The sequence below is a fragment of the Sorex araneus genome, chromosome 1 (assembly GCF_027595985.1).
Source record: "Sorex araneus isolate mSorAra2 chromosome 1, mSorAra2.pri, whole genome shotgun sequence".
In the NCBI taxonomy this organism is placed as follows: domain Eukaryota; kingdom Metazoa; phylum Chordata; class Mammalia; order Eulipotyphla; family Soricidae; genus Sorex; species Sorex araneus.
Window position 1 is genome coordinate 225,341,479 of NC_073302.1, and position 24,055 is coordinate 225,365,533.

At 45.9% G+C, this 24,055-nt stretch overlaps 1 protein-coding gene across 1 annotated transcript; it reads left to right on the plus strand.

Annotated features, from left to right (window-relative positions):
• The first annotated feature begins 1,943 nt into the window (after window positions 1-1,943).
• On the plus strand, window positions 1,944-4,172 carry AMER2 (APC membrane recruitment protein 2). The gene is made up of 2 exons (XM_055124131.1): window positions 1,944-2,813; window positions 3,174-4,172. Exons 1-2 carry the CDS (start codon window positions 2,078-2,080, stop codon window positions 4,034-4,036), a joined length of 1,599 nt encoding a protein of 532 aa, XP_054980106.1. The 5' UTR covers window positions 1,944-2,077; the 3' UTR covers window positions 4,037-4,172.
• The last annotated feature ends 19,883 nt before the right edge of the window (window positions 4,173-24,055 follow it).

Here is a 24,055-nt window from a genome sequence, read left to right on the forward strand (position 1 = left end):
CACTTGCTTCCACAATCCAAAATCACTGCCATACCCCAGCCTGACTCCACTGTCTCAGGACAGATCTCATGCAGACATAATCTGCTGAAAATTCAGGTATGCGGGTTTTGTGATGGAAATCTCCAGGTTTTCTCAGAGTTGGAGTGGGCTACCTTCCCCCACTTCCCAATACACATGGAAGCACTGGCAGTCACTTCCATACACCAACTCCAGCGCCACCAGGTAAGCTCTACTACCAGTCTTACTTCAGAGACCCATAAATAAATCTCAAAAGAGATTAAAAGCCATAGTTAATCTTGGACGACCTACACAAGGCTGAACAGACTGAGGTAAATCAGAGGGGGACAGGTCAGCCTGGTGACTGCCCAAGCAAAGCCCCTGACAGCCACTTGCTTCCACAATCCCAAATCACTGCCTTGCTCCTGGCCTGACTCCACTGGCTCAGGATGGATCTCACAGAGACAAAACTTGCTGAAAATTCTGGTATGCAGGTTTTGTGACTGAAATCTCTAGGTTTTCTCAGGGTGGAGATGGGATACTTCCCCCCACCTCCCTGTACTTCCAGAAGCCTCGGCAGTAACATCCACACCACAAACCGGCCACCCAATTGAAAAGCTACTCCAGCCTTACTGTCCCGATAAAAATACAGATTGTCCTGAACAAACACCATGACCTCTTAGCACCTGTATTGCAAACCCTAGTGCACAAAAGGAAAAGGAGAGACAGCAAGAAGGAAAACCTCCCATAGGGGGTGGGGTGTCAGGGGATGGTGGTAGAGAAAGAGGGGACATTGGGGAAATTTACCTTGGTGGAGGGGAAATTTACCTTGGTGGAGGGATGGGTGCTGGATCCTTGTATGACTGAAACCCAATTATGAATAGCTTTGTAATGGTCTATCTCACAAATATTCAATTAAAAAAATTTTAAAAAAGTAATGTAGAGTTCATGTCCAATTCAACCAGCTTAATCAATGGCTAAATAAATAGCAGTACTCCTGCATTAATTTGGGGGAGGAGGAAGAATCACCTTGGAGTCAGCAAAGGCAAGATATTTGATTGGACTGTTTGCTGGGACAAAGGTCCTGTTTTCCTCTACTAAATGGGTCAGAGCTGTTGCAGGGACTCGGGAAACTAAGGCTTTTCCCTTCCCCACATAAGTCAGTCCAAGGGTACCTGGAAGGGAGGGAGGTGAGCAGGAATGGAGGGGAACAGTCCTTCGTGTTAGCGTGGGGAAAGAGAGGCAGACCCTGGGCTCTGGGGTTCACTGGTGGAGGCTGTGGCTTATGCGATCATGTCCGGCCCCTCGGCTCGGTCATGAGCCCACGGTCAGCCTCTTGTGTCCTCAGCCCCAGCGACAAACGCCTGCGCTATCCCCAAGGACCAGCCCACTCGCACTGCCTGCAGCTCTTTGCACTTTGGCTGCAGAGCTGTTCGGTGAAGCCCCGCGTCTGTGTTTGCACGGACAGTCAGAACACGGCATCCACCTGGACGAGATGCGGACAGACCGTGGGCCTCTGCCCGCAGGACCGCACCCCCTGCTCCCGCCCCTCATGACAAGGAGAGACGCGAAGGCTGAGGAAAGGCATGACTCCTGCCCCCTCCCAGCGGAGGTCCGGGCTCCGTGCAGAGGAGAGAGAAGAGCCTTCCGCGCCCGACTGCATTTCTTGGCCCCTTTGGGGGTGGGCTGGGCCGGGGCCGGGTGGGGGCGGGAGGGGCGCGTGGCCGCCTCGGATGGGACTTCTGCAGGGAGGTGTCCCGGCTGCGGCGGGCGGCCGGCTGCGCGTGCGAGGGGCCGGACGCCCCACAGACCCGGTCGGCGCGGGCAGCCGCCGCCGCCAGCCCGCCGCCCGCTCTCCGCACACGCACACGCGCCCGCACGCGCGCGCGGTGCCGCACAAAGCCGGGCGGGCGGCGCGGCGGGTCGGGGCGTTACATAAGGCCGGGCGGGCGCCGGGATGCTCCGGGTCGCGCGCGCTCTGCCCCGCGGCCGCGGCCGGGGCTCGGCTTGACGGGGACCGCGGTGACCCGGGCCTGGCGCCGGCCCACGGCTGACGACAGCGGCGGCCCCGCCGGTTTCCATGGAGACGGGCGGGCGCGGCGGCGGGGCTGTCAGCGCGCGCGGCGGCGGCGGCGGCGGCGGCGGGGCTCGCGCGTCCGCGGGGGGCTGCAGGAGGAAGGCGGCGGCCGGGCCCGGGGCCCTCGCGGCGGCCGACATGGACTTGCCTCGCGACGGCGCCGCCGACACGCCGGCCGCCGAGCCGCCGCCGTCGGGGAGGATCAACAAGGCGGCGTTCAAGCTGTTCAAGCGGCGGAAAGCCGGAGGCCCCATGCCCAGCATCTTCGGGGTCAAAAACAAAGGCGACGGCGGCAGGGGCCCGGCGCCCGCGGGCCTGGCGCGCAGCAAGACCCACGACGGCCTGGCCGAGGTGGCGGTGCTGGAGGGCGGCAGGAAAGACGAGCCGCGCGGCGGGGACGGCGGGGACGGCCCCGTGGCCAAGTCGCACAGCTTCCTGGCGCTGCTGCGGAGGAGCGCGCGGCCCGAGGCGGGGCGGCCGGGCGAGCCGGCGGCCGCGGGCAAGGCGGGCGGCAGACAAAAGCGCGGGCTCCGAGGGCTCTTCGGCGGCGTGCGCTGGCCCCGGAGGGACAAGCAGCGCGGCCCCGCGGCGGCGGCGGCGCCCGCGGCGGGCGCCCCGCGCGGCCTCGCCCCGCCCGGCTCGCTGTCCGCCAGCCTCGAGTGCGTGCCCGAGGAGCCGGGCCGGGCCCCGCGCTCGCCCGCGCCGCCGGGCCCCGCGGACGGCCCGCGCCAGCCAGCAGGTGAGCTCGCGGGGGGAGACGCGGCGCCCGCCGCCACCGATCGCGCCCCCCGGCGGACGCGGCCGGGCGCCACCACCGCGGGGAGTGCCGGGAGCGCGCCCGCCGCCGCCGCCGCCGCCACCGCCGCCCGCACCCGGGGAGACGCCGCCGCTGCCGCCGCCGCCGCCGCGGGAACGGGGCGCGGGCGCGCCGACGAGGCCCGGGCGCCGCCGGAGCGGGGCGCGCCGGCGGGGCCGCTGCAGCCGGCCCAGGACGCGCCGAGCAGCGGGGCGGCGCCGGCGCCCGCCGAGCCAGCGGCCGATCGGCTCGGGCTGCTGTTCTCTGACGTGACTTCACTGAAAAGCTTTGACTCTCTTACAGGCTGCGGCGATGTCATTGCAGAGCCCGAGGACGAGGCGGGCCCCAGCGGCCAGCAGCGCGCCCCCGGGCCGGGGAAGCCGCGCACGCTGCCCAAGACCCCCGGCGCGGCGGCCTTCCAGGGCGGCGGCGAGGAGATGGCGAGCCCCGAGCAGGTGGACGACACCTGTCTGCAGGAGTTCTGGGACATGCTGTCGCACACGGAGGAGGAGGCGGAGGCCGAGAGCCGGGGCGACCCGGAGCGGGAGGCCAAGGCGGCGGCGGCGGGGGCGGCCTCGGAGCGCCCCGGAGACGCGCGCGGCGCGGATGCCCCCAAGGACCCGGCGGCGTCCAGCAAGCGCCGGAGGCTCAGCCGCGGCCCCGCGGAGCTCCAGCCCGGCGAGGAGCCCCCGACGCCCGGCGAGAAGCCGCCGCCGGGCGCCCACCACGGCGACGAGGGCCGCCGGGACTCCAGCCCGCCCGGGGGCCCCGAGGAAGACCCCGCGGGCGGCGCGAAGGGGTCCCCACCCCGGGACAGCAGCGGCGGCGACGCGCTCGACGGCCTCGACGGCGGCCCCGCTGCGCCCCCTGCCGACCACGACGCGGCGCCGAGCGCCGCCCGCCGCAAGCCCGGCTCGCCCGTGGCAGCGTCCGGCCCGCTGCGCACGCCGGGCAGCCTGCCCAAGGACTCCAGGATCCCCATCAGCATCAAGCACCTCGCTCACCTGCCCGCCGCGCCCCCCGCCGCGCCCCCGCCGGCGCGGAGCGAGCTGCCCAGAACGAAAATCCCCGTGTCCAAAGTGTTGGTCCGCCGGGTCAGCAGCCGCGCCTTGGCGGGGTCCACCCTCCGGGCCACAGCTTGTCACGACGGTGCCAAAAAGTTGTGAGCATTCGGGAGGAACCACCGGGCCAGGAACGCGACGCTCCCCGCAAGCCGCTAAGATGCGTCCCGCTTCCCCCAAGGAAAGGCGTTTGGGATGGTCCTTCCCTGGCTGGAATCTGGGCCCAGGGTGCCCGGGCGCCTGTGAGCACACACTGGAGAGAGGGGATGCCGCACGCAGCTTCTCCTCCCGAGAGAAGTCCCTGAGAATTCTTTTCGAGCACTTTTTTCTTTTTCATCGTTACCTTATTGTTTTCTAAATGTGTTTCTCCTTCCAACTACCCTCCACTCCCGTAACGCACTGCACACTTGGAAGTCACCTCTACTTGCCTTTGCAGAAAAGAAGACTTAACCCAACCCGCCCGCATCTGGCGGTGATAATTTGGCCGTACCCGAGTCCAGAGGCTCTACAGGAGCCCCCAGGGTTACCAGAGGACTCCTCTTCAGAGCGCTTTCCAGCCTTTTCCTTTCCAGGAAAAACAACCAAGCCAAACCAAACTAAAACCGACCCTTTGCTGTATCACTGTGTGGAAAATCCCGACAAAACTGAAAGATCCAGGTATTTACCTGAGCCCGGGACCCCTGATTGGCAGGATTCTCACCTCCTTTCAGTCGCTCAGTTATGCAAATCGAATATCTACCCCTGGGGCAATAAAGGAGAATTTGGGTTTGTTTGGTTCAGATCATTTGTTTGGGGAGAAATACGTGACGAAGCAGAGCAGGTTTGCAGCTTTTTGTGTTTGCAGGGTTTTGTTTTGTTATGCACCCCACCCCCCACCCCCTCTCCAGTGCAGATAATCAGGATCAGGGAAAGATTTCACTGAATGCCAATAGACACAGTATTTTAGCATTTGTAGACTGCTGCCTTTTCATGTGTAGATAATGCATATTTTGCAGTTTATCAAACAGCATTTTTTTATCTATCATTTGCCCCCAAGTTGAAAATCTGGATTTTATAACTAGCTAGGATCGGATCACTGGCCCCAAATCTCTGAATCTCTGATCTTCTTTTATGTACTGTGTACGCTGGATGAAATTCTGGTTTTGTTTTTATATGGATTATTTGGCTCTCAAAGTAGGAGGGAAAGAGGCAGAGAGAGAGAGAGAGAGAGAGAGAGAGAGAGAGAGAGAGAGAGAGAGAGAGAGAGAGCGCTATTGTGTTGATGTCCCAGATAATTGGTGAAGTCTATTTGTTGCTCCCCCAAATCCTTATAAAAATTTGGGTTCAACTATTCCTCATTCCAAAATGAGGAACGTATAAAGAAAAACAAGAGAAAGACAGATTTTATGTCATTTGACTTTTTCTTTATAGGCTTTTGATTGAGACTGATGATCAGAATATACACTGGCGAGCTTAGGAATAAACAAACAGTTTATGCCAATATGATTCTATGTATGTTTTCTGTTATCTTAGAATAAAACATTTATTTCAAATCTACACAAAATAAGTTACCATATACCTAGATTGTTTGAGTGATACACTGTACATTTCCTAGAAAACTATTAGCCTCTAATAATTATATAATATTCTCTTTGAAATGCACTTAGGTGAATTTCATGGCAAGATAGAGCTTCTAGGAGGTGATTCATGAAATCAGGAAGATTAGACATATTAAGGTGAATTGCTCATATGTGAATGATACAAATGCTTCTCATATAACTCATTTTCCAGAGAGATTGCCTAAGTAATGAGCTGATATTACATGCTTTTTAACGTTGCTTTCTACTTTATAAAGGGAAGACTAAACAAGTATATGAACACCTATTTTATAATATGTAGGGAGTAACAAAATTAATGGGCATCAGAGAAGAGAGATGAACCAGAAGCACAAAGCCGGTTGCTCCCAGTGATTCAATTAGAAAAGGCAGTAGAGGTTCACTGAATTTCTTTATTAGATTATTGTCCTTCACTGCATTTTGTCAGAACCTAATGCTGTTTCAAAGCATTTTGATATTTGATTTCCTGGTTTCTATGGATAGGGTCCTATACTGGGACATAACCTAAAATACTGTGAATATTCCACCGAGAATTTATTAAGCAACGCACATGTGCTCTTGCAGTCAACTGTAATCTAACAAAGGCAGCTACTAAAAACTTGGATATATTTTAGAAATTATGTCTGTCTTGAGAAAGGGCTTTCACTTTTATTTTACACTGACAGTAGTATTTTAGCTAAAAATACATTTATTTGCCCTGATGGAATGGCAAGAACATAAATTTTATTCCTAGGTATAAAACAAAGGATCTCTCTTTTTTTTTCTTGTGCATTTTTTTTGCAAGGGTTATATTTTCCTCTGCATGAATCCCTGATAAAGCTAAATTTGTTCCATTGCACAGGCAGCTAAAAGCACTTGAGGTACTGATGAGAATAATAAAATAGCAAAGGAAATCAAATTGCCCATTTTGTAAGCACTGGAACAAAATATTTAGGCTTTCGCAGTCTGGGGACTTCTGCATTTATGTCAATATGCTATGCTGTGTCTTTTTGTTAAGTAAAGAAAATGTCAGCAAAATTTGCCTTATATTTCCCTTGCTGTCACTTAACCAGATATACAAGATTTAAAATATTTTATTTAAAAATATTTTCTATGTATTTTCCTTTTAAAATATTTAATTTATGTCTTTAGGAATTCCAGGGCCCAGAGAGGAGAAATAGTACTATGTATAGGGTGCTTGTCTTGCACACAACTGACCTGGTTTGATCTCTGCCACCACATAATGGTTCCCTGAGCCTGCCAGGAGTGATTCTTTAGCACAGAGACAGAAGTGAGCCCTGAGCACCACCAGACAAGGGCCCCCCACTTAAAAAAAAAACACTACCAAAATCCCAACAAATTCCATTCACAAGAGTCAAATAAAGAGTTTAGATGGTCTCCATCAATATGCAAGTGGTGGTGGGGATTGGGCCATCAGTGGCAGGAAAAGGGTGTCAAAAAATCTCTTCATTCAGCAATAGACAAGGGATCATATAGCTCCTTCTGTGTTTGCTGCAAGCACAAAGGGTTACTTTCACTCATATTCATGGAATACATAATTTCCATAGGTTTATACTTTCCAGATGTTACTAGTGCATTACCTAAGCTGGGCAATTTTGCCCAATTTGATAATTTGTTCAGGAAAGTATCCAATATGGTCTGTGACACCGCATGGCTATGGGACATGTGGTTGATTAAATCTCTGACAGAGAGTAGTCTCTGAGCGAGGAAAAAGAACAATCTGAATTTTGTTGGTCATTTTACTAGGCCTTCACAGACAGCTTGACTTTCATATCTAAATTATAAAAAACAATATTAGTTAAACCATTTTGCTTCTCTCCCAATGGCAGTTGCTGCTTTTATTATTCCATTAACATCAAGTGGGAGAAATTTTACAACTAAAGTGTTTTGAACAATCTTAGAGGAAACAGATTTTAATTATTTTGCCTACTAACAGCAATGGAATAGAGAATTTGAGGTTCTGTTTATCATCATTTTTTCTGCCTATTAAACACGAGTCATTTCACATCTCTGAAAGCAGGTGACAGTATTGAGTTTAAAGGGCTGACTCATTAATCTCAGAAGTATTTTGTCAAGTATTTGCCTTTGAAAGACTATTCAAAGCCCCCATCATTATCAAGGTGAAAACACTCTATTAAGTCTCAAAATTTCATTGGGTTTCCTTTATTTATGTGAACTTCCCTTATCTATCTGTCAGGTTGTCGCTCTCCACTGCTCAGTTCCTGTGAAGAGACTGGTTGTGGTCATTTTCTGTCCTCTTTGCTCAGTGATCTTAGACAGAGGTAAACGTCATAACATTAGTACATTTGGGCATTGCAGAGAAGGACCCATCTCTTGCTGTCATCATTCTCCATTTCCCTTCTGATGTGCTCCCATACAATCCAGTGTCAAGTGCTCTGCTTAGCACTGTTGAAAAACCGAGTTTAGATTCTTTTTTATTTTTTTGAGTTTAGATTCTTAAGCCTAAGGAAGAAAGCATCACACTGGTCTCTTCTCACCAGGAAGGGTAGCCAGATAAAAGTATTTGAATGAACTCAAAGGAGAAACCCAAATTCCTGAGCCCAATCAATCACATTCTCTTCTGTTCTCCAGGTAGATCAAGGGATGAAATAGTTTTTATAGTTTTTATTTGCATAAATTCATCCTTGGGAATTTTCAATGTACTGTGTAATAATATCTACAGAAACAGTGAGAAATCAAAAGGAGGGCATCTGAAAGTGTCAGACTTGCTTCAGAAAGGACATGTGTGAGGCAAGAATCCAGCACTTACTTGAAGAAATCTAGCGAGGGTAAAGCAGTGAAGTTGTCAGCATGTCATGGGAATGTGTTTCCTCCAGAAGGGCGGTGGTTGATTCTTGACTCCGCCCTGCTCTGAAGATTTATTGCTAGTGTGCAAAATTGCTTTTAAAGACATTTTCACATCTCACTATATGCGTACTGTCTTACTGCAGATCATAGTTTTATGGAGTGACTGATTCAGAAGAAGAGCTTTATGCCTAGAAAGGAGTTCCTTCTCAAACTGCAAGTGAAAAGATTAAAATAGTGGGCAAAGCCTCCATAAGTGACATTAGGTACATCTTATGACAGATATTTACTTTGATTCAGATGTAATCCAACTTCTTAGTGCATCAAATATTTAGTACTTAGTAAAACACATTCCATTTGCAGTTCATATAACTGGACTATAACTGGACTTTCTTAATGTTCATTAAAAACATCTTTATTTTATTTTACTTGAGTGGTTATTTATTTCTTATAGCTTGCGAGGTGGACCAGAAGGGAATGAGAGCAGGCATTGTACCACACAAATTTCTCTAAGAAGATTAATAGTCACGGGCAGGAGAGATAGTACAGCAGGAAGGCTTGCCTTTATCCTGGCACCGTTTATGGTCCCCGGAGCCCTATCAGAAGTGATCCCTGAGCTCAGGGACCCACAGCTCCAGCACAGCTAGGTATGGCCCCAAACTCAAAACCCCAAAATAAAGGAATAATAGTCATTAAATAAAATAAAGGAACAATAGTCATTATAACAATGAGTTGACTGCTCATTAAGTGCCAGCCACTCACTGTTAACTTTCCCTAAGTTAGTCTTAAGAACCACATGGAGTGGGCAACATTATCTCCCTAATAAGTTATTTGAACTCACCCTTTTGTTTCCATCCTGCACCGCCTGTCTCTGTCTGTGGTCTCTCTGTCTCTGCTCTGCTCTATCTCTCTGTCTCTGACTCTGCTCTCTCTGTCTCTCTGTTTCTCATTCCTGTGCCCCTGGGTCTAGGCATACACTTTTTAGTGCTTTATAGTACTGTGAAAACTAAAAACTGCTTTACATCATTACCTGCTCATTTTTGTAGGGCAGCTAACCCATGTCTATGAAGCTGAACACTGGTTTTGTGTCAGCAGTGGTGCTTACGTCACTTACAGGAAACTGGCCACAACTGTGTATTTAAGAAGAAAACTGTCTGCCTTTACAGGCATCTCCCTCCTTGGGATTAAAAAAAAAAAAAAAAAGGAGAGACAGAAATCTTTTCTGTTGTCACAGAAATGTTTCCTCCCTGATAGGATGTCAGCTATCCCAAGCAGGTGTCACTTAAACCCAGGGTGTCTTTTCTTCTCGGATTCTGTTGTTTGTTTAGGTAGCAGTTAGCTGAGCCATCCCTTACCTTGAAGCATTTCTGAGTTTCAAGACACGGTCCTGGATCTTATGACAGAAGAACATCCTATATTCTGTCTATGGCCATAGGATCCTGGCCTCATAATTTTTGATTCATTGATTTATGCAACTAACACTTATTAAACACTTGCAAGCCAGCTCGGTGAATCTGAGTATATGATATTTAATTTTACTAATTCCATGCTCTGTATACTGCATCTGCCAGGATAATGCACAGTGCTTTCTTTGATGTTGCTATCTCTGCTGTTCACAAGAACCAGGCAAAGTGGGTACTGACTCCATGCTGTGGATAGAGTAGGATGCAAACAAGGCTAGAATACCTTGTTCAAAGTCGCCCATTTAAAAATTAACAGAAAATTTTACTCTAAATTAACTCTATAGTTTGTGCTTTAACCATAAATCATTTTTAGCCATATAACTACATTTTTATATAACCAGTTTTAAGTAAGAAGCTGATCAAAGCTGTAAACTATAGGAGCCAAATTAGATTTTTATGATTGTGGATGCCATTCAAATTATGACTCTTTTACTTAACAGTAAGCTTTGTTTTTAAAGTTGTTTTTGCTTGATGGCTTTTATACAGACAAGTCTGCAAGTGTAACTCATAGTCTAGCATGTTTCTTTTTCTCACTCACATTGTTAAAAATTTTGACAATAATAACTGTAGAGTTACCCTGAAGTTCTATCTGCAGATTTTATAATATGGTGACCACACTGCCAATAATAAAACCCAAAGCTATTTTAGTAGTGAATTTGTTGTTGTAATCTGAGTTTCTTTTATTCTGATTCATTAAAAGTGCCAGTCGGTATTTAGAGAAATTAAATTTGAAATTGCATCATTCACAATTGAAACAAGGTTATTTTGCTAACATATGAACTGCCTACTTGCAAAAATGCTTTTAAAATGAATTTTAGATCTCACTTTAGATTCAGAAAAATTTAAAATGTGTTCAGTCTACTGAATTACATATAGGTAAGATTTGGAAATTATTCAGTAGTTGAGTAAAGTAACAGTTTACTGTGGCAGTGTACATTATTATAAGATTTAGCTAGATGATTGGCTATTGAGACACATCATATAACTGTCTATAAACTAAAGCAAAAATACTAAAATATCTGGTCAAATTTCAAAGAAGCTTAGAAGAGACAGACAGAAAATACCTGTTAGTATGTCATGAAATGAATTAGTGATACTTCTAAATGTCTACATTACAATTACTGACACTTCACTAAACAGAAACTTCAAGAGCAGAGCATACTCTAACAGAGTAATATTAAACATTTTTGTTGCTTCTAGGTTAAGTTCAACTGAACTTGAAGGATCTGATAGTGATGGTTTTGTCATGAATATCAGGGAAATGGTTTATTGTTTTTTCCCTAAAATTTCTATCATTTTTTCTAGACCCTTAGCTATCTAGCAGACTCATTGTTAGCTTCAGATTATGTCTAAATTATTTCTATTAAACATTTCGTATAATATAGGGAGTTGCAGGTTATTTGAAATTAATACAAAGCAAACCCAAATAAGAAACTGCATTTATATGATTTTTTTCCTGAAAGTCAGGAATGTTTTTTGAGAACAAGCTTTTGACTGTATTATTTTTTGCACAGGAGGAAAAATTGTTGGTAGGTTTATAGATATTATTTTTATAATAGAATGTTAAACTCCCCTAAAACATCAAAAATTGTCTCCTAGAACTATCTATGTTTTAAAAACTTGTTTTAAAAGAAGAATTCTAAATAGCAATAGGGTCTTTTTTCCTTTCTCCACTCCTATGACTTAATGGGATAGATGAACCAATGTTTATATTTTTAAACCTGTAAATATCTTATTTTGGGTATTTTGTATATTTGTGGATATAATTCCATTTTGTGCTTATCTCCCATTGTGCATGTCGCTGTTTTTGATAGTCATTTTCTCAATGAATGTAAGAAGCTTGAACTAATAGCACTTTTTGTTTGTTTTAAACATCTTAAAATGAAAAGACAACACTGCCATTTTAACTGTTGTGTTTAACTCAGTCAGTAAACTTTGTTGCTCCTTTACATTTAAAATAAATTCTCTTGGTTCTTATTTTCTCGGGATGAATTTTATTTCCAGACTTTTCAAATGCTAGAACTTAAGTTATGGTGGTGATGAGGATGACATGTTGTATACCGGGGTGCTGTGTGTGTGTGTCTGTGTGTGTCTGTGTCTGTGTGTATGTGTGTGTGGTTCTGGAAAGAACAATGGGAGACCATATTTCTTTTCTTTTTGTTGAGGGTGGGGGGATTCCAAACAGTGCTAAGGGGACCCAAGACACCCCAAGCAATACTCAGTATTCTTGTGTGGGCAGGAAGTTCAATGTTTTGCCCTTGCTGGGATGCTTCTTGGACCGAGAGGTATACAGGGGGCTGCCAGTACCCAGATGTGCTGGTATTGCCCATATTTCTTTCCATGTTTTGTAAACAATAGAAAAATTATTGTTTGGTTTACACAGTTGCCCTTTGAAAAGATGGTTCTTTAATTCTGATTCAATTTTGGAGCTCTTGTTTTACTCAGAAAATCACCATTCTTTGTAATCATATGTGAGACCTACTTATTTTCTACAACCATTAAGGAGAATTAAACAGAATCTTTATAAAAGGGTAGTTTTCTGTTTGTTTATTTTTTATTTAATTTTAAGAATATTTTAGAATATTTTATTTCATGTGTCCAGTTGTTGAAATCCACACACAATATTTTGAAACAAATGGTGAAGAATGAGATCACACTATTTTATAGTTGAAGAATAAAAGTTAAATATTGAGGGAGTTGGAGCAATAGTACAATGGTTAGGGAACATGCCTTGCACACAGCAGACTCAGATTCAATCCTCGGCATCCTATATCCCCAAGCACCAGGAGTGTAGATGCCCGAGTGCAGAGCCAGGAGTAAACCCTGAGCATCTCCAGGTATGGCCCTCAAACAAAATCTTTTTAAAGATTATTTTGAACGATGCCTCCCTTAAAATAGGCTGGTTTGACTACACCTGTTTACATTTCTCCTAAATTCCAAGAAAAAATTATCTTTCTATGTAGAATATGATTATAAACTTCCAAAGGGAGATCTGATTAGCCCAAGAAAGTAATTATAGTAAATCTCCAACAGTAGAACCACAAATAGATTTTTTTAAAAATTCACAAAGTTTCTACTTTCCACTCTGATACTTGTCTTCTTTCTCCCAGTCCCTTCATATATTTCTTCCCCTTTTCCTAGAATTGACATAAAATCGCCTCAAAATAACCGATCTTTTTTTAGTGAGGCTGCAAGAAAACTAAAGTTCAGCCTGCTAAGAAACACAATATTTGGAAGTGGAAAGGTATAGTAAAAAGAGACTGAATTGGGAACCAAACTGTATTGGTTTATTATTTATTTATTTTATTGGTGAAGCAAGACTGTTTTTATTGAGAATTATTTAGAAAGATGTGAGGGAAGAGAGAGAGAAACATATGTTCAAGAGAGAATATGGGCTTCTCCAGAGTAGAAATAAGCAAGCAAAGAAACATAGAGGCACATGTTCAAGGGAGAACATGGGCTTAAAGAGCAAGCCAGTATGGGTTTAAATTATGACTTGGATTTTTTTTTTTTTTTGCTTTTTGGGTCACACCCAGCTATGCACAGGGGTCACTCCTGGCTCTGCACTCAGGAATTACCTCTGGTGGTGCTCAGGGGACCATATGGGATGCTGGGATTTGAGCCCAGGTTGGCCGCGTGCAAGACAAACGCCATACCCACTGTGCTATCCACTCCAGCCCCTATGATTTGGACTCTTAAGAAATTTCCTTGACTTATTTGAGTTACTCCTGGCGGTGCTAGGGGGACCATATTGGATGCTGGGAATCGAACCCACCAAGAAGTGTTTTTGTTGGCATAATGAGCGATAGCACAGCGGGTAGGGCATTTGCCTTGCATTCAGCCAACCCAGGTTCGATTCCCCCATGCCTCTTGGAGAGCCTGGCAAGCTACCAAGAGTATACCACATGCATGGCACAGCCAGGCAAGCTACCTGTGGCGTATCCAATATGCCAAAAACAGTAACAAGTCTCACAATGGAGACGTTACTGGTGCCGCTCGAGCAAATCGATGAGCAATGGGATGACAGTGATACAGTGACAGTGATACAGTGATATTTGAGTTACTCTTTCCAACTCCATAAAAGGAAGATAATGAGATTTAGTATATAGGGTGGTGGTAGCTATTAGAACAATAAATGTCTAAAAATTTTTTTGGTTTGTTGACTTTTTTGCGGGGGGGTCACGCCCGGCTATGCACAGGGGTTACTCCTGGCTCTTCACTCAGGAACTACTCCTGGCGGTGCTCAGGGGACCATATGGGATGCTGGGATTCGAACCCGGGTTGGCCACGTGCAAGGCAAACACCCTACCTGCTATGCTATCGCTCCAGCCCCTGACTGGGATATTTTTGTTAAAAGACTTTAATAAAAAATTAGAACCTCATAGTTTGGGTCTTAGATATTGACTTACTTTGATATAGATATAAACTTCTACTCTGGGGTAAAGTTGGAGAGTGACAAATTTTGCTCATACAAAAAGACATGAATGGAAGTAGAGTGATATTGTGTGTTTTATCTGAGATATATTATTATGGACTTAAAAGCTTGCCATTGATTGAGACTAGGAAGAACAGTCTAGTCTTGTGAAAGAAGTCAAGAATAGAGCTGAGTTGATTGGAGTGCTGGCCGCCAAAGTGCAATAACCTGACATAGTGATGGTAAAATAAGAATAAAGATTTATTTCCCCGGACACCTAACAACAGGCTTTAAGAGACAGAACAACTAGAACTGAAGGGCAAATAACAGCTTGCTTTAGAATGGTGGAAAGAAATCACTGGTTCAACTAACCTGAAATTTAAAAAATGTAACTCTGGAACTGAGAGAAAATTTGAACAAGCCAACTATTACTTTTGCCTTTTCAAAGGAGCAATACTTCTACTCTGAATCTGGTCAGCCTCAGTTCCTGACCACTTGTCAAAGAGTGACAATCCCTGTGTCCTGAGGGGGAGTCATAGCATTTTGGAACTTATACCAACATCATTCAATACAATGTGGCACCCAAACTCAAACCAGTTTCCACTCATGCTAAGCTAGACACACACTTCTATCAGGACATGGAGGGACTTGCTGGCCAGGAAGAACTCGACAACTGATGGACGGACGCTAGATTCCTATGCGAGCCTTCCCAGTGGGTGGGTTGGGGTGGGGTGGGGGGCTATTATTTACTATTTTTTACCACTAGTTTACCACTCACTATTTGTGTTTGTGGGGGCTGGATGAATGCCTACGCAGGGCTCAGAAGACCCAGGGGTTTCTCCCACCTGTTCTCAGACACCCTGGCTTTGCCCATCAATGAGAGCACCTGAGGACATGGTGACACTCAGGCACTGATGTTTCAGGGATCACCCAGGTCACTCCAGCTCCACTCAGAGACCTTCAGGGGCTCACAGTGATGACAAAGAAACCCGGTTGTTGGCAAAAATCAAACCAATTGCATGTAAGGCATATGCCTTAACTCTTGTGCTATCTGTTAGGCCTGAGGGGTTTGTGTTTTTCTTTTGTATTTTGGGGGTCACACCCGGTGATGCTCAGAGATTACTCCTGGCAGGGCTTGGCGGAACATAAATGGCTCAAGAAATCACAGGCAAGCATCTTTAAAATTTTTTTTTAAATTGAATTACAGTGAGACAGTTACAAGGTTGTTCATGACTGAGTTGCAGTTATATAATGCTCCAACACCCATCCCTTCACCAGTGCACATTTCCCACCACCAATGTCCTCAGTTTCCAGTTTTCTCCTCACTACCTACCTCTGTGACAGGCACTTTTATTCTCTCGATCTGCTCTCTTTCTCTCTCTCTCTCTCTCTCTGTGTCTCTCTCTCTTCCTCTCTCTCTCTCTCTCTCTCTCTCTCTCTCTCTCTCTCTCTCTCTCTCTCTCTCTCTCCCTCTCTCCCCCATCTGTGTTATCTCTGGGCCCTTGTCCCCATTCTTTGATGTCTTGATGTTGATCTTTGAGAGCACTTTATATATCTTGAATATTAATCTTTTGGTGTATGGTGTGCAAATATTTTCTCTCAATTAATATGCTGGTATTTTTTAAAATTTGTAGGCCTCATTTCTTTTGCAATGTAGAGATTTTTTTCTCCTTTGTTTACTCCTGCTTTTGTTCTCTGTGCCACTGAAATTGTGTCATTGAGACCACCTCTGAAATTGTGATCTTAGAGAGTCCTGCCTCTTTTTCCCTCAATGTATTGTGTTAGAGACAGTCTTGATTTAGGTCCTTAATCCATTTTGAAATGAACTTTGTGTACAGCATGAGGCAGTACAGCAAAATTCATCATTATGCATGTGGCTAACTGCAGCACCAGTTGTCAAAGAGACTGTTTGATCCACTTCATACACATAGAACTTTTTTTCTCACTTTTTTGTTTGTTTCTTGGGGCTATACCAGCTGTGTTCAGGACGTACTCCTGGTTTTGCACTTAGGAGGTGCTCAAGGAACCGTATAGGATGTCAGGGATCAAACCTGTCTTGGCCATGTGCGAGGCAAGCAACCTACTTGCTACACTATTGCACCAACCCCCTAGCACTTTTGTCCATACATTTGATGGTTTGCATCTGAGCTGTCAATTTTATTACACTAATCTGAGAATTGGTCTTTGTTTCAAATAATGCAGTTTTGGGTAGCATAGCTTTTTAGTAAAAATTGAAGTCTGGGTATGCAATATCTGCCATATTTTTCCTCAGAATTTCTTTAGCTTGGTTTCATACAAATTTTATAATGATCTGTTTTATGTCTTTGAAGGATGCCATAGGAATTTTGATAGGGATCTGTGCTCAGGGTTCATTCCCAGTGGGACTTGGGGAACCATGATCAGTGCTTGGGATAAAACTCAGGCCAGCCTGATGCAAGTCATGCGCCTTAACCCCTATACTATCACTCCACTCTCTCTTCTGAATTTTTTTGCCTGTTTTTCAATTGGGGGGTCAAACCTGTGGTGCTCAGATGTCACTTTCAGAGATGCTCAGATTCTCTTTAGACCTTCATTTTAAATATCTTTGCTCTTTCCCTGGCCTTTGTCATGGCTGTGATAATGAGTCGAGTATGACTGCCTGTGGTGCTCAGTACTAGGCCACAGTACTCCTTGGAGAGGTCACACTCATCACCAGCGCTTGCCCTGTGCTCGCCGTGGCTCACATTCAAGTAGTCATGGTGATCCTGCGCCCACCAGCTCCAGTATTCTTTGGGGGCTGCACCCCAGCTGTGGTGTTTGCACATGCCCAGCCTGGACTCCAGGCTCTCTTGCAGCATGGAGAGTCAGGTAAGGAGGGTCCTTGGTGCCACAGTCAGGTTCCAGGTGGGTGCATATGGGTGGCACTGGTGATCAGATTCAGGTGTCATACTTGTAAGGCAGTCTTCACTGAATCAATCCCCAGGTCCCTTCAGTGGGTCATGGAGATTCGGTGATGGCTGTCCTATGCCATCGCAGCCTCTGTGTCTACCTAACAGTTCAGAGCACTTTGGGGGAAGGACTTCTCCAGTGCTGCCTTCGTGAAATGCATTTATCAGGGCCACACCCAGGCTTGTGGTGGGAGAGGGATCCGGGGATCCAGGGCCACTCCTGGCAGAGTGCAGGGGCCATCCGGTCCATAGATAGTGGAGCTCTGGGGGACATGTGGTGCCAGGCGTTGGACTCACAGCCTAGTGTATGTTAGACATCTGCTCCACCACTTAAGCTATCTCCCTGGGCCCCACTTTTATGATAAAAAGAGAAAATTATCAGTGAATTTATCTCCTATACACATGGGAGAGACCTAATAAAGCTGAGCATGACTCTCCATATCATTTAAATAACATTGCCTCTCAGGCCTGGAGAGATAGTATAGTAGGGAGGGCATTTTCCTTCATGCAGCTGGCTGATCTGGGTTCAAACTCCAGGACCTCATCTGGTCCCCTGAGCACCACTAGGAGTGATCTTTGAGCACAAAGTGAGGAGTATTTCTGAACACCACCAGGTGTGGCCACCAAACCAAATAATAATAATAATAACTAAATATCTTAGCATCTTGTCTGCGACCATATCACCCCACCACCCCAACATGTAGCAAATATTTGTTTGTTGTGCTGCAGCCAGCACTCAGCTAAGACCAGTCTGGCCACACGCAGCTCAATAGCTGACTCCGAGATGGGAACATGCCTGTATTCAGTCACCAACACACAAGGCCTTAAGTTCATTGATTTTATGCTCATAAGTGTATACAATCTTGAAAAAAGAAAAATAATTTTATAGTTATTACATATATAATAATAATAATTATTATAATTATTATAATAAAGAAGTACCGATTGACATTCTCTTTGCATAGCTTGTATGTCAAGTTCATCTACCAGTCACTCCTGTTTTAGGTGGGAGACCGCAGATGACTCCCAGAAGGAGTAGAGAAGAGCTTACATGAATTTGGGAGGAGACAGGTGGGAGTCTAATCTTCTCTCTCTATGCACCTTGGGCCCCTGGGAAGTGCTGCTGACTGTTGAGAGTCCATGATGAGTTCCCTATAGGTACAGACCTCAGGGTTCACCATCCCCATGAGGGGTTGGTCAAACCACACCTGGTTCCCCGGTTCTGGGAAATGATCCCTGCACCTGAGTTCTTGGGGAGTTGTGGGACTTAGGCTGGAGCAAGGAGTTGTTCTTCTCAGGAAAGGAAAGTCAGCCCTGAATCTTACCCAGGCACCTCAGGAACGTCACCTTCCGTTTCAGAAAAGAATTAGGAGGAGACAAATAGGGAAGTAAAATAAGTAAAAAAGTTTATTTGGAAAATGAGGAGGGGGGAGAGAGAGAGAGGGAGAGAGAGCGAGAGCGAGCGAGCGAGCAAGAGAGAGAATATGGGAGCGAGCGAGTGAGCGAAGAGAGAGAGAGAGAGAGAGAGAGAGAGAGAGAGAGAGAGAGAGAGAGAGAGAGAGAGAGAGAGAGAGAGAGAGAATATGGGCTCCTCCAGAGGAGAAAAGAATGTATGCAACCTAAGCAGAGATACAATGGGGTGCAGATCACTTCCCCAGGATGGGAAAATTTGCCTTAAAGTTAGAAAGTCCAGCTCTCAGGGAGAGACTCGGGCAAATGTACCATAAGGTGAAAGAAGGGAAATGCACATCTCAGTAGTGCTGTGGGCAAATGCTCACCTTTCACTCTGGGAAAATAGTTTATAAACAGTTCCCAAACTGTCCCCCAACTACTGCTAAGGTAGTTGCCAAGCTTGGAAATGTTGATGGTCTTTTAGTATTCCTAGGAAAGCCTTTGTTCCAGCGGTGGAACCTCCTAGGGGTTTCACATGCTCTGGACTGGCAATGCTCAGGGGTTACTCCTGGCTCTACACTCAGGAATTACCCCAGGCAGTGCTCAGGAGACCATATGGGATGCCAGGGATTGAACGCGGGTCAGCTGCGTGCAAGGCAAATGCCCTCCCCGCTGTACTATTCTTCTGGATCCTAGGTTCTTTTTTAAATTTTTTCATAAAGTTTTTCACAATAATGTATTATATTCAATATTTTAACACCAGTCCCACCACCATTCTATCTTCCCACCACCATTATTTTGAACTTTCCCACCACCACTCAAACCTGCATAAAAGGCAGATGCTAGATAATTTATTTTGTGTTGCTTGCTATGAATAGCATAAGATGTTGCGGTGCTCCTGAAATTCTAAAAATTTAGGTAGTTTGGGTCTGAAGAAATCTCTGCAGCAAGCAGCTCCATTCCAAGATTCTTTTGTGTCTCTGGATCGTGGCTGTTAATGAGCTTAAATGGCAGCCAGAGGCAGTTCATGGGCGTGACATCCAGGGTTTCATAGGGGCAGGAAGATGAGAAGGACCAGCCCCTCCCCTGTCCCTTGAGACCTGGTGTTTGCCATCACCTGGCTTCTCACTGGGTCCTGGAAGTTGACAGCCGCCAGGGTTCCTAGGGGGCAGGTGGAGGGATGATGTCTGGTCCTGTCTGAGGCACCCCAGTGAAACAGGCCTGGTGCAAAGTCCAGAGGCATCTCTGTAGTGAACTGCTCAGTTCCGAGATTCTTCTGTGTGTTCTTTCAACTAGGCTCTTTAAACTCAATTCCAACTGTTATAAATGTTTGAAAGGTTACCAAAAAGTGGTTTTCAATGTTTTATTCTGACCCGTTTATGTGAGCATGCTTTCTCCTTGATATTGATGATAAAAGTAAGGAAAAGAACGGAGAACCATGGAAGGTATGAGACTTGGGAGACATGAGCTATGTCCAGAAAAGTAAACTCAGTTTCTCAATCTAGTTCTTTTTTTTTAAAAATTATTTATTTTTAATTAGAGAATCACCGTGAGGGTACAGTTACAGATTTATACACTTTTGTGCTTATACTTCCCTCATACAAAGTTCGGGAACCCATCCCTTCACCAGTGCCCATTCTCCACCACCCGTAAACCCAGCGTCCCTCCCACCCTCCCCAATCCCATCTCCCCCCACCCCACCCTGCCACTGTGGCAGGGCATTCCCTTCTGTTCTCTCTCTCTATTTAGCTTCTACGGCCCGCAATAAAGGTGTTGAGTGGCCACTGTGCTCAGTCTCTAGCCCTCATTCAGCCCGCAACTCCCTTCCCCCACATGGCCTTCGACTACATTATAGTTGGTAATCGCTTCTCTGAGTTGCCCTTTCCCCAGAACGTGAGGCCAGCCTCGAAGCCATGGAGTCAACCTCCTGGTACTTATTTCTACAGTTCTTGGGTGTTAGTCTCCCACTCTGTTATTCTATATACCATAGATGAGTGCAATCTTTCTATATCTGTCTCTCTCTTTCTGACTCATTTCACTCAGCATGAAACTTTTCATGCCCATCCACTTAACTACAAAATTCTTGACGTCCTTTTTTCTAACAGCTGCATAGTATTCCATTGTATAGATGTACCAAAGTTTCCTCAACCAGTCATCCGTTCTGGGGCATTCGGGTTTTTTCCAGATTCTGGCTATTGTAAACAGTGCTGTGATGAACATACATGTGCAGATGTCGTTTCGATTATACTTTTTTGCCTCTCTGGGATATATTCCCAGCAGTGGTATTGCTGGGTCAAATGGGAGTTCAATATCTAATTTTTTGAAAATCGTCCAAATTGTTTTCCAGAAGGGCTGAACCAGTCGGCATTCCCACCAGCAGTGAAGAAGGGTCCCTTTCTCCCCACATCCTCTCCAACAGCGGTTGCTTTTGTTCTTTTGGATGTGTGCTAGTCTCTGTGGTGTGAGGTGGTATCTCATGGTTGTTTTGATCTGCATCTCTTTGATGATTAGTGATGTAGAGCACTTTTTCATGTGCCTTTTGGCCATTCGTATTTCTTCCTTGGTAAAGTTTCTGTTCATTTCTTCGCCCCATTTTTTGATGGGGTTGGATGTTTTCTTCTCAATCTAGTTCTTGAAGCAATTTTATTAAAAAAAATTTATCATCACGGTCACTGTCACTGTCATCCCATTGCTCATCGATTTGCTCGAGCAGGTGCCCATAATGTCTCCATTGTGAGACTTGTTGTTACTGTTTTTGGCATACCGAACACACCACGGGTAGCTTGCCAGGCTCTGCCGTGTGTGCAAGATACTCTCAGTAGCTTGCTGGGCTCTTAACGAGGGATGGAGGAATTGAATCCAGGTAGGCCATGTGCAAGGCAAATGCCCTACCTGCTGTGCTATTGTTCCAGCCCTATAAAAAATTTTATAGGAAGTCAGTAACAGATACTCCCTATATTCTTATCTTTATTGGCAAAATCATATGATGTAACATGAAGAAAATGAAATGCTTAAAAAAAAAAAAAAGCCCCATGCAATTGTACTAAGATGCCCTGTGCTATACAAACTCAGTCATTTTTTTTTTCTTTGAGGCTAAGACAAGATGAGCTTGGAGAAGAAGAATGTGTCCAGAAAACTTGAGATCTTCTTCTGTTTTAGAAAGCCCCAAGACCAAGTCTAATCATTTCAGTTATTTTCCCTGTTTCACATCAGAAAAAATAGTTTCTATTGCTCCTCTATACACCCAGTCCTAATTAGTTGTCACATATTCAGATGATAGCAACAATATCATAATTCTCAGTGAGTCACACATAATATGATCACAATGGCACGCAGAGGAAACGGCACAAATACAGTACTTTCAATTGTACAGAATCAGTAAGCATCCGCGGTCTCAGCAGACCCACCTCTACAGCTCAGACCCTTGGCTTGCTCTTCAACCTTGCAAATGAGGCTAATGTCCTGACTGACATCCTCAGATGGTTTGGACCTGGCAATGCCCTCCACCACCATGTCCTGGAAGAGAACCTGAACTGCCGCTCCAGCTCTCCTGATCTTACCTTACACTGTTCACACTTACACTTCCTGTCGCTGGGTGAAGATGGGAAGGAGGAAAACTAGAAAAACCCAAATTAATTCTTCAGAGAGTCCTGGGGGAACAGCTACAATGATTCATCCTCATCACAGCAGGAGCACAGCAAATGCAATAGGGGAGATCCACAAGTACCCTGTAAGCTTCATGAGGGAAAATAATGGCACGAAGGCTACTAGGACCATCAGCTCTATCAACTCTCAGAGGATGACTTTAGTGACATCAGATTGAAGATGTTCAATGAACTCAAAGAAACAATGACAAAGGCAGCCAGCAAAGCACAAGAAAGGATGAAGGACAATATGAAAAATAGCGTTTTTTGTAGAAATAGATTATTGTATATAAAACCCATGACATAAAAATACTCAGCAGAAGGTCTGAGCAGAAGAAGAATAACAGCAGCTGAGGAAGATCTATGGGTTTCAAGATGAGATGGAGGAAGCTTCTAGAAAACAAGTCTGTATGTCTTGTATTTTTAGCAGCCTCTCTTTACTCATTCTTCCCAGCAGTGTCATGTTGGAGGCTCTGTCAGGGTAAGGGGAATGAGACCCATCATTGTTACTATATTTGGCATATCAAATATTCCACAGAGAGCTTGTCAGTCTCTGCCATGCAGGCAGGATGCTCTCGGTAGCTTGCCAGGTTCTCTGAGAGAGAGAACTAGTCTATAAGAGGTCACTTCCGGGAGCATTGTTTTACAGTCTCTGGATCTTGGCTGTTGATGGGATTACGTGGTGCTGGGGGCAGTTTGTGGGTGTGGCTGCCAAGCTACTGGAAAATGGGGGAATCTGGGGGGAGGAGGCCCAGTCCTGATCAGAGCAGGCTTGGAGATCTCAGCCCCAGGTCCCGCACACCTGGGTTCCTTTGCCGGTTCCTTCATGCATGAGGCTTGTCTGAATGTGTGGAGAGGGGCCTTGTGCATGGCTGTGGCTGGATTCCAGGAGTCTTTGGCTGCTGGGGGTCTGCTCGGGACAGGGAGGGAAACTCTTGGTACATTATGGTGTTATAATTTAAAAAAATTTTTTAAAGAACTTGGGTCAGATGAAGCTGGAGATCCATGAGATTCAACCGTGTTTATGGTTACATGATGTGTAGTGGTGTACAGAGTGCACTTTATGGGCACAGTTCCTGCTAGAGTTGAGACTTCTGTTTGGTTTGGTTTTTGGATCACTCCCAGTGGTGACCAGGGCTAACTCCTGGCTCTGCACTCAGGAATCACTGCTGGCAGGGCTTAGGGGACTATATGGGGTACAGGGGTCTAACCAGGGAGGGCATGTGAAAAGATTTTTCAGGTGTGCAGGGAAAATGCTGTTCCTTGGTTCTTTATCTTTGTATTTTGGACTTAATGAGAACAGTAGAATCAGGATTCATCCACACTGGAGCTGGTTTTCTAAAGCCTTCTCTTTATCAAGGAGTTAGTAACCCCAAGGTTGCCTTGTTTGAAGTATCGAGGTCCTTTTGTTTTTCTCTGACACATAAGGTGGGACTTGTTTCTTCTGGCCATCTCCACACAGCCTCTCCTGGGATGTCTAATGTTCTCTGCAAGCAGTGCTCAGATTTCCAGGGACATCCTGACCCACCCTGGGAGATACTCATCCGGGCTGCCCATGTAAGTAGCTGACTGACCCCATTTCCAGTACAGCAGATTTCCTTGGGTGGGGAGGGTGCAAGTGTGGGGGGAGATGCACAAACATAACAATGTAGTTTGGAATGATACCCAAACAAGGAGAAACAAATGAGGGGTTGGGAGAAGTACGTTTTCTCAGATCTGTTATGTTTTTGTTTATTTTTATTTTATTTTAAAAGCTAATTAAATTAAAGGGCCATGATCTACAAAGTAGTAGACTTTTAGGCATATAATGTTCTAACACCAATCCTATCACAAATGTCAACTTCCCTCCACCAGTGTTCCCAAGTCATCATCCCCACCCCACCC

Coding starts and splice junctions, on each gene's coding strand:
- AMER2 (XM_055124131.1), top strand. CDS start 2,078: ATGGAGACGGGCGGGCGCGGCGGCGGGGCTGTCAGCGCGCGCGGCGGC. Junction 2,814..3,173: donor CGGCCCGCGCCAGCCAGCAG/GTGAGCTCGCGG, acceptor ACTCTCTTACAG/GCTGCGGCGATGTCATTGCA.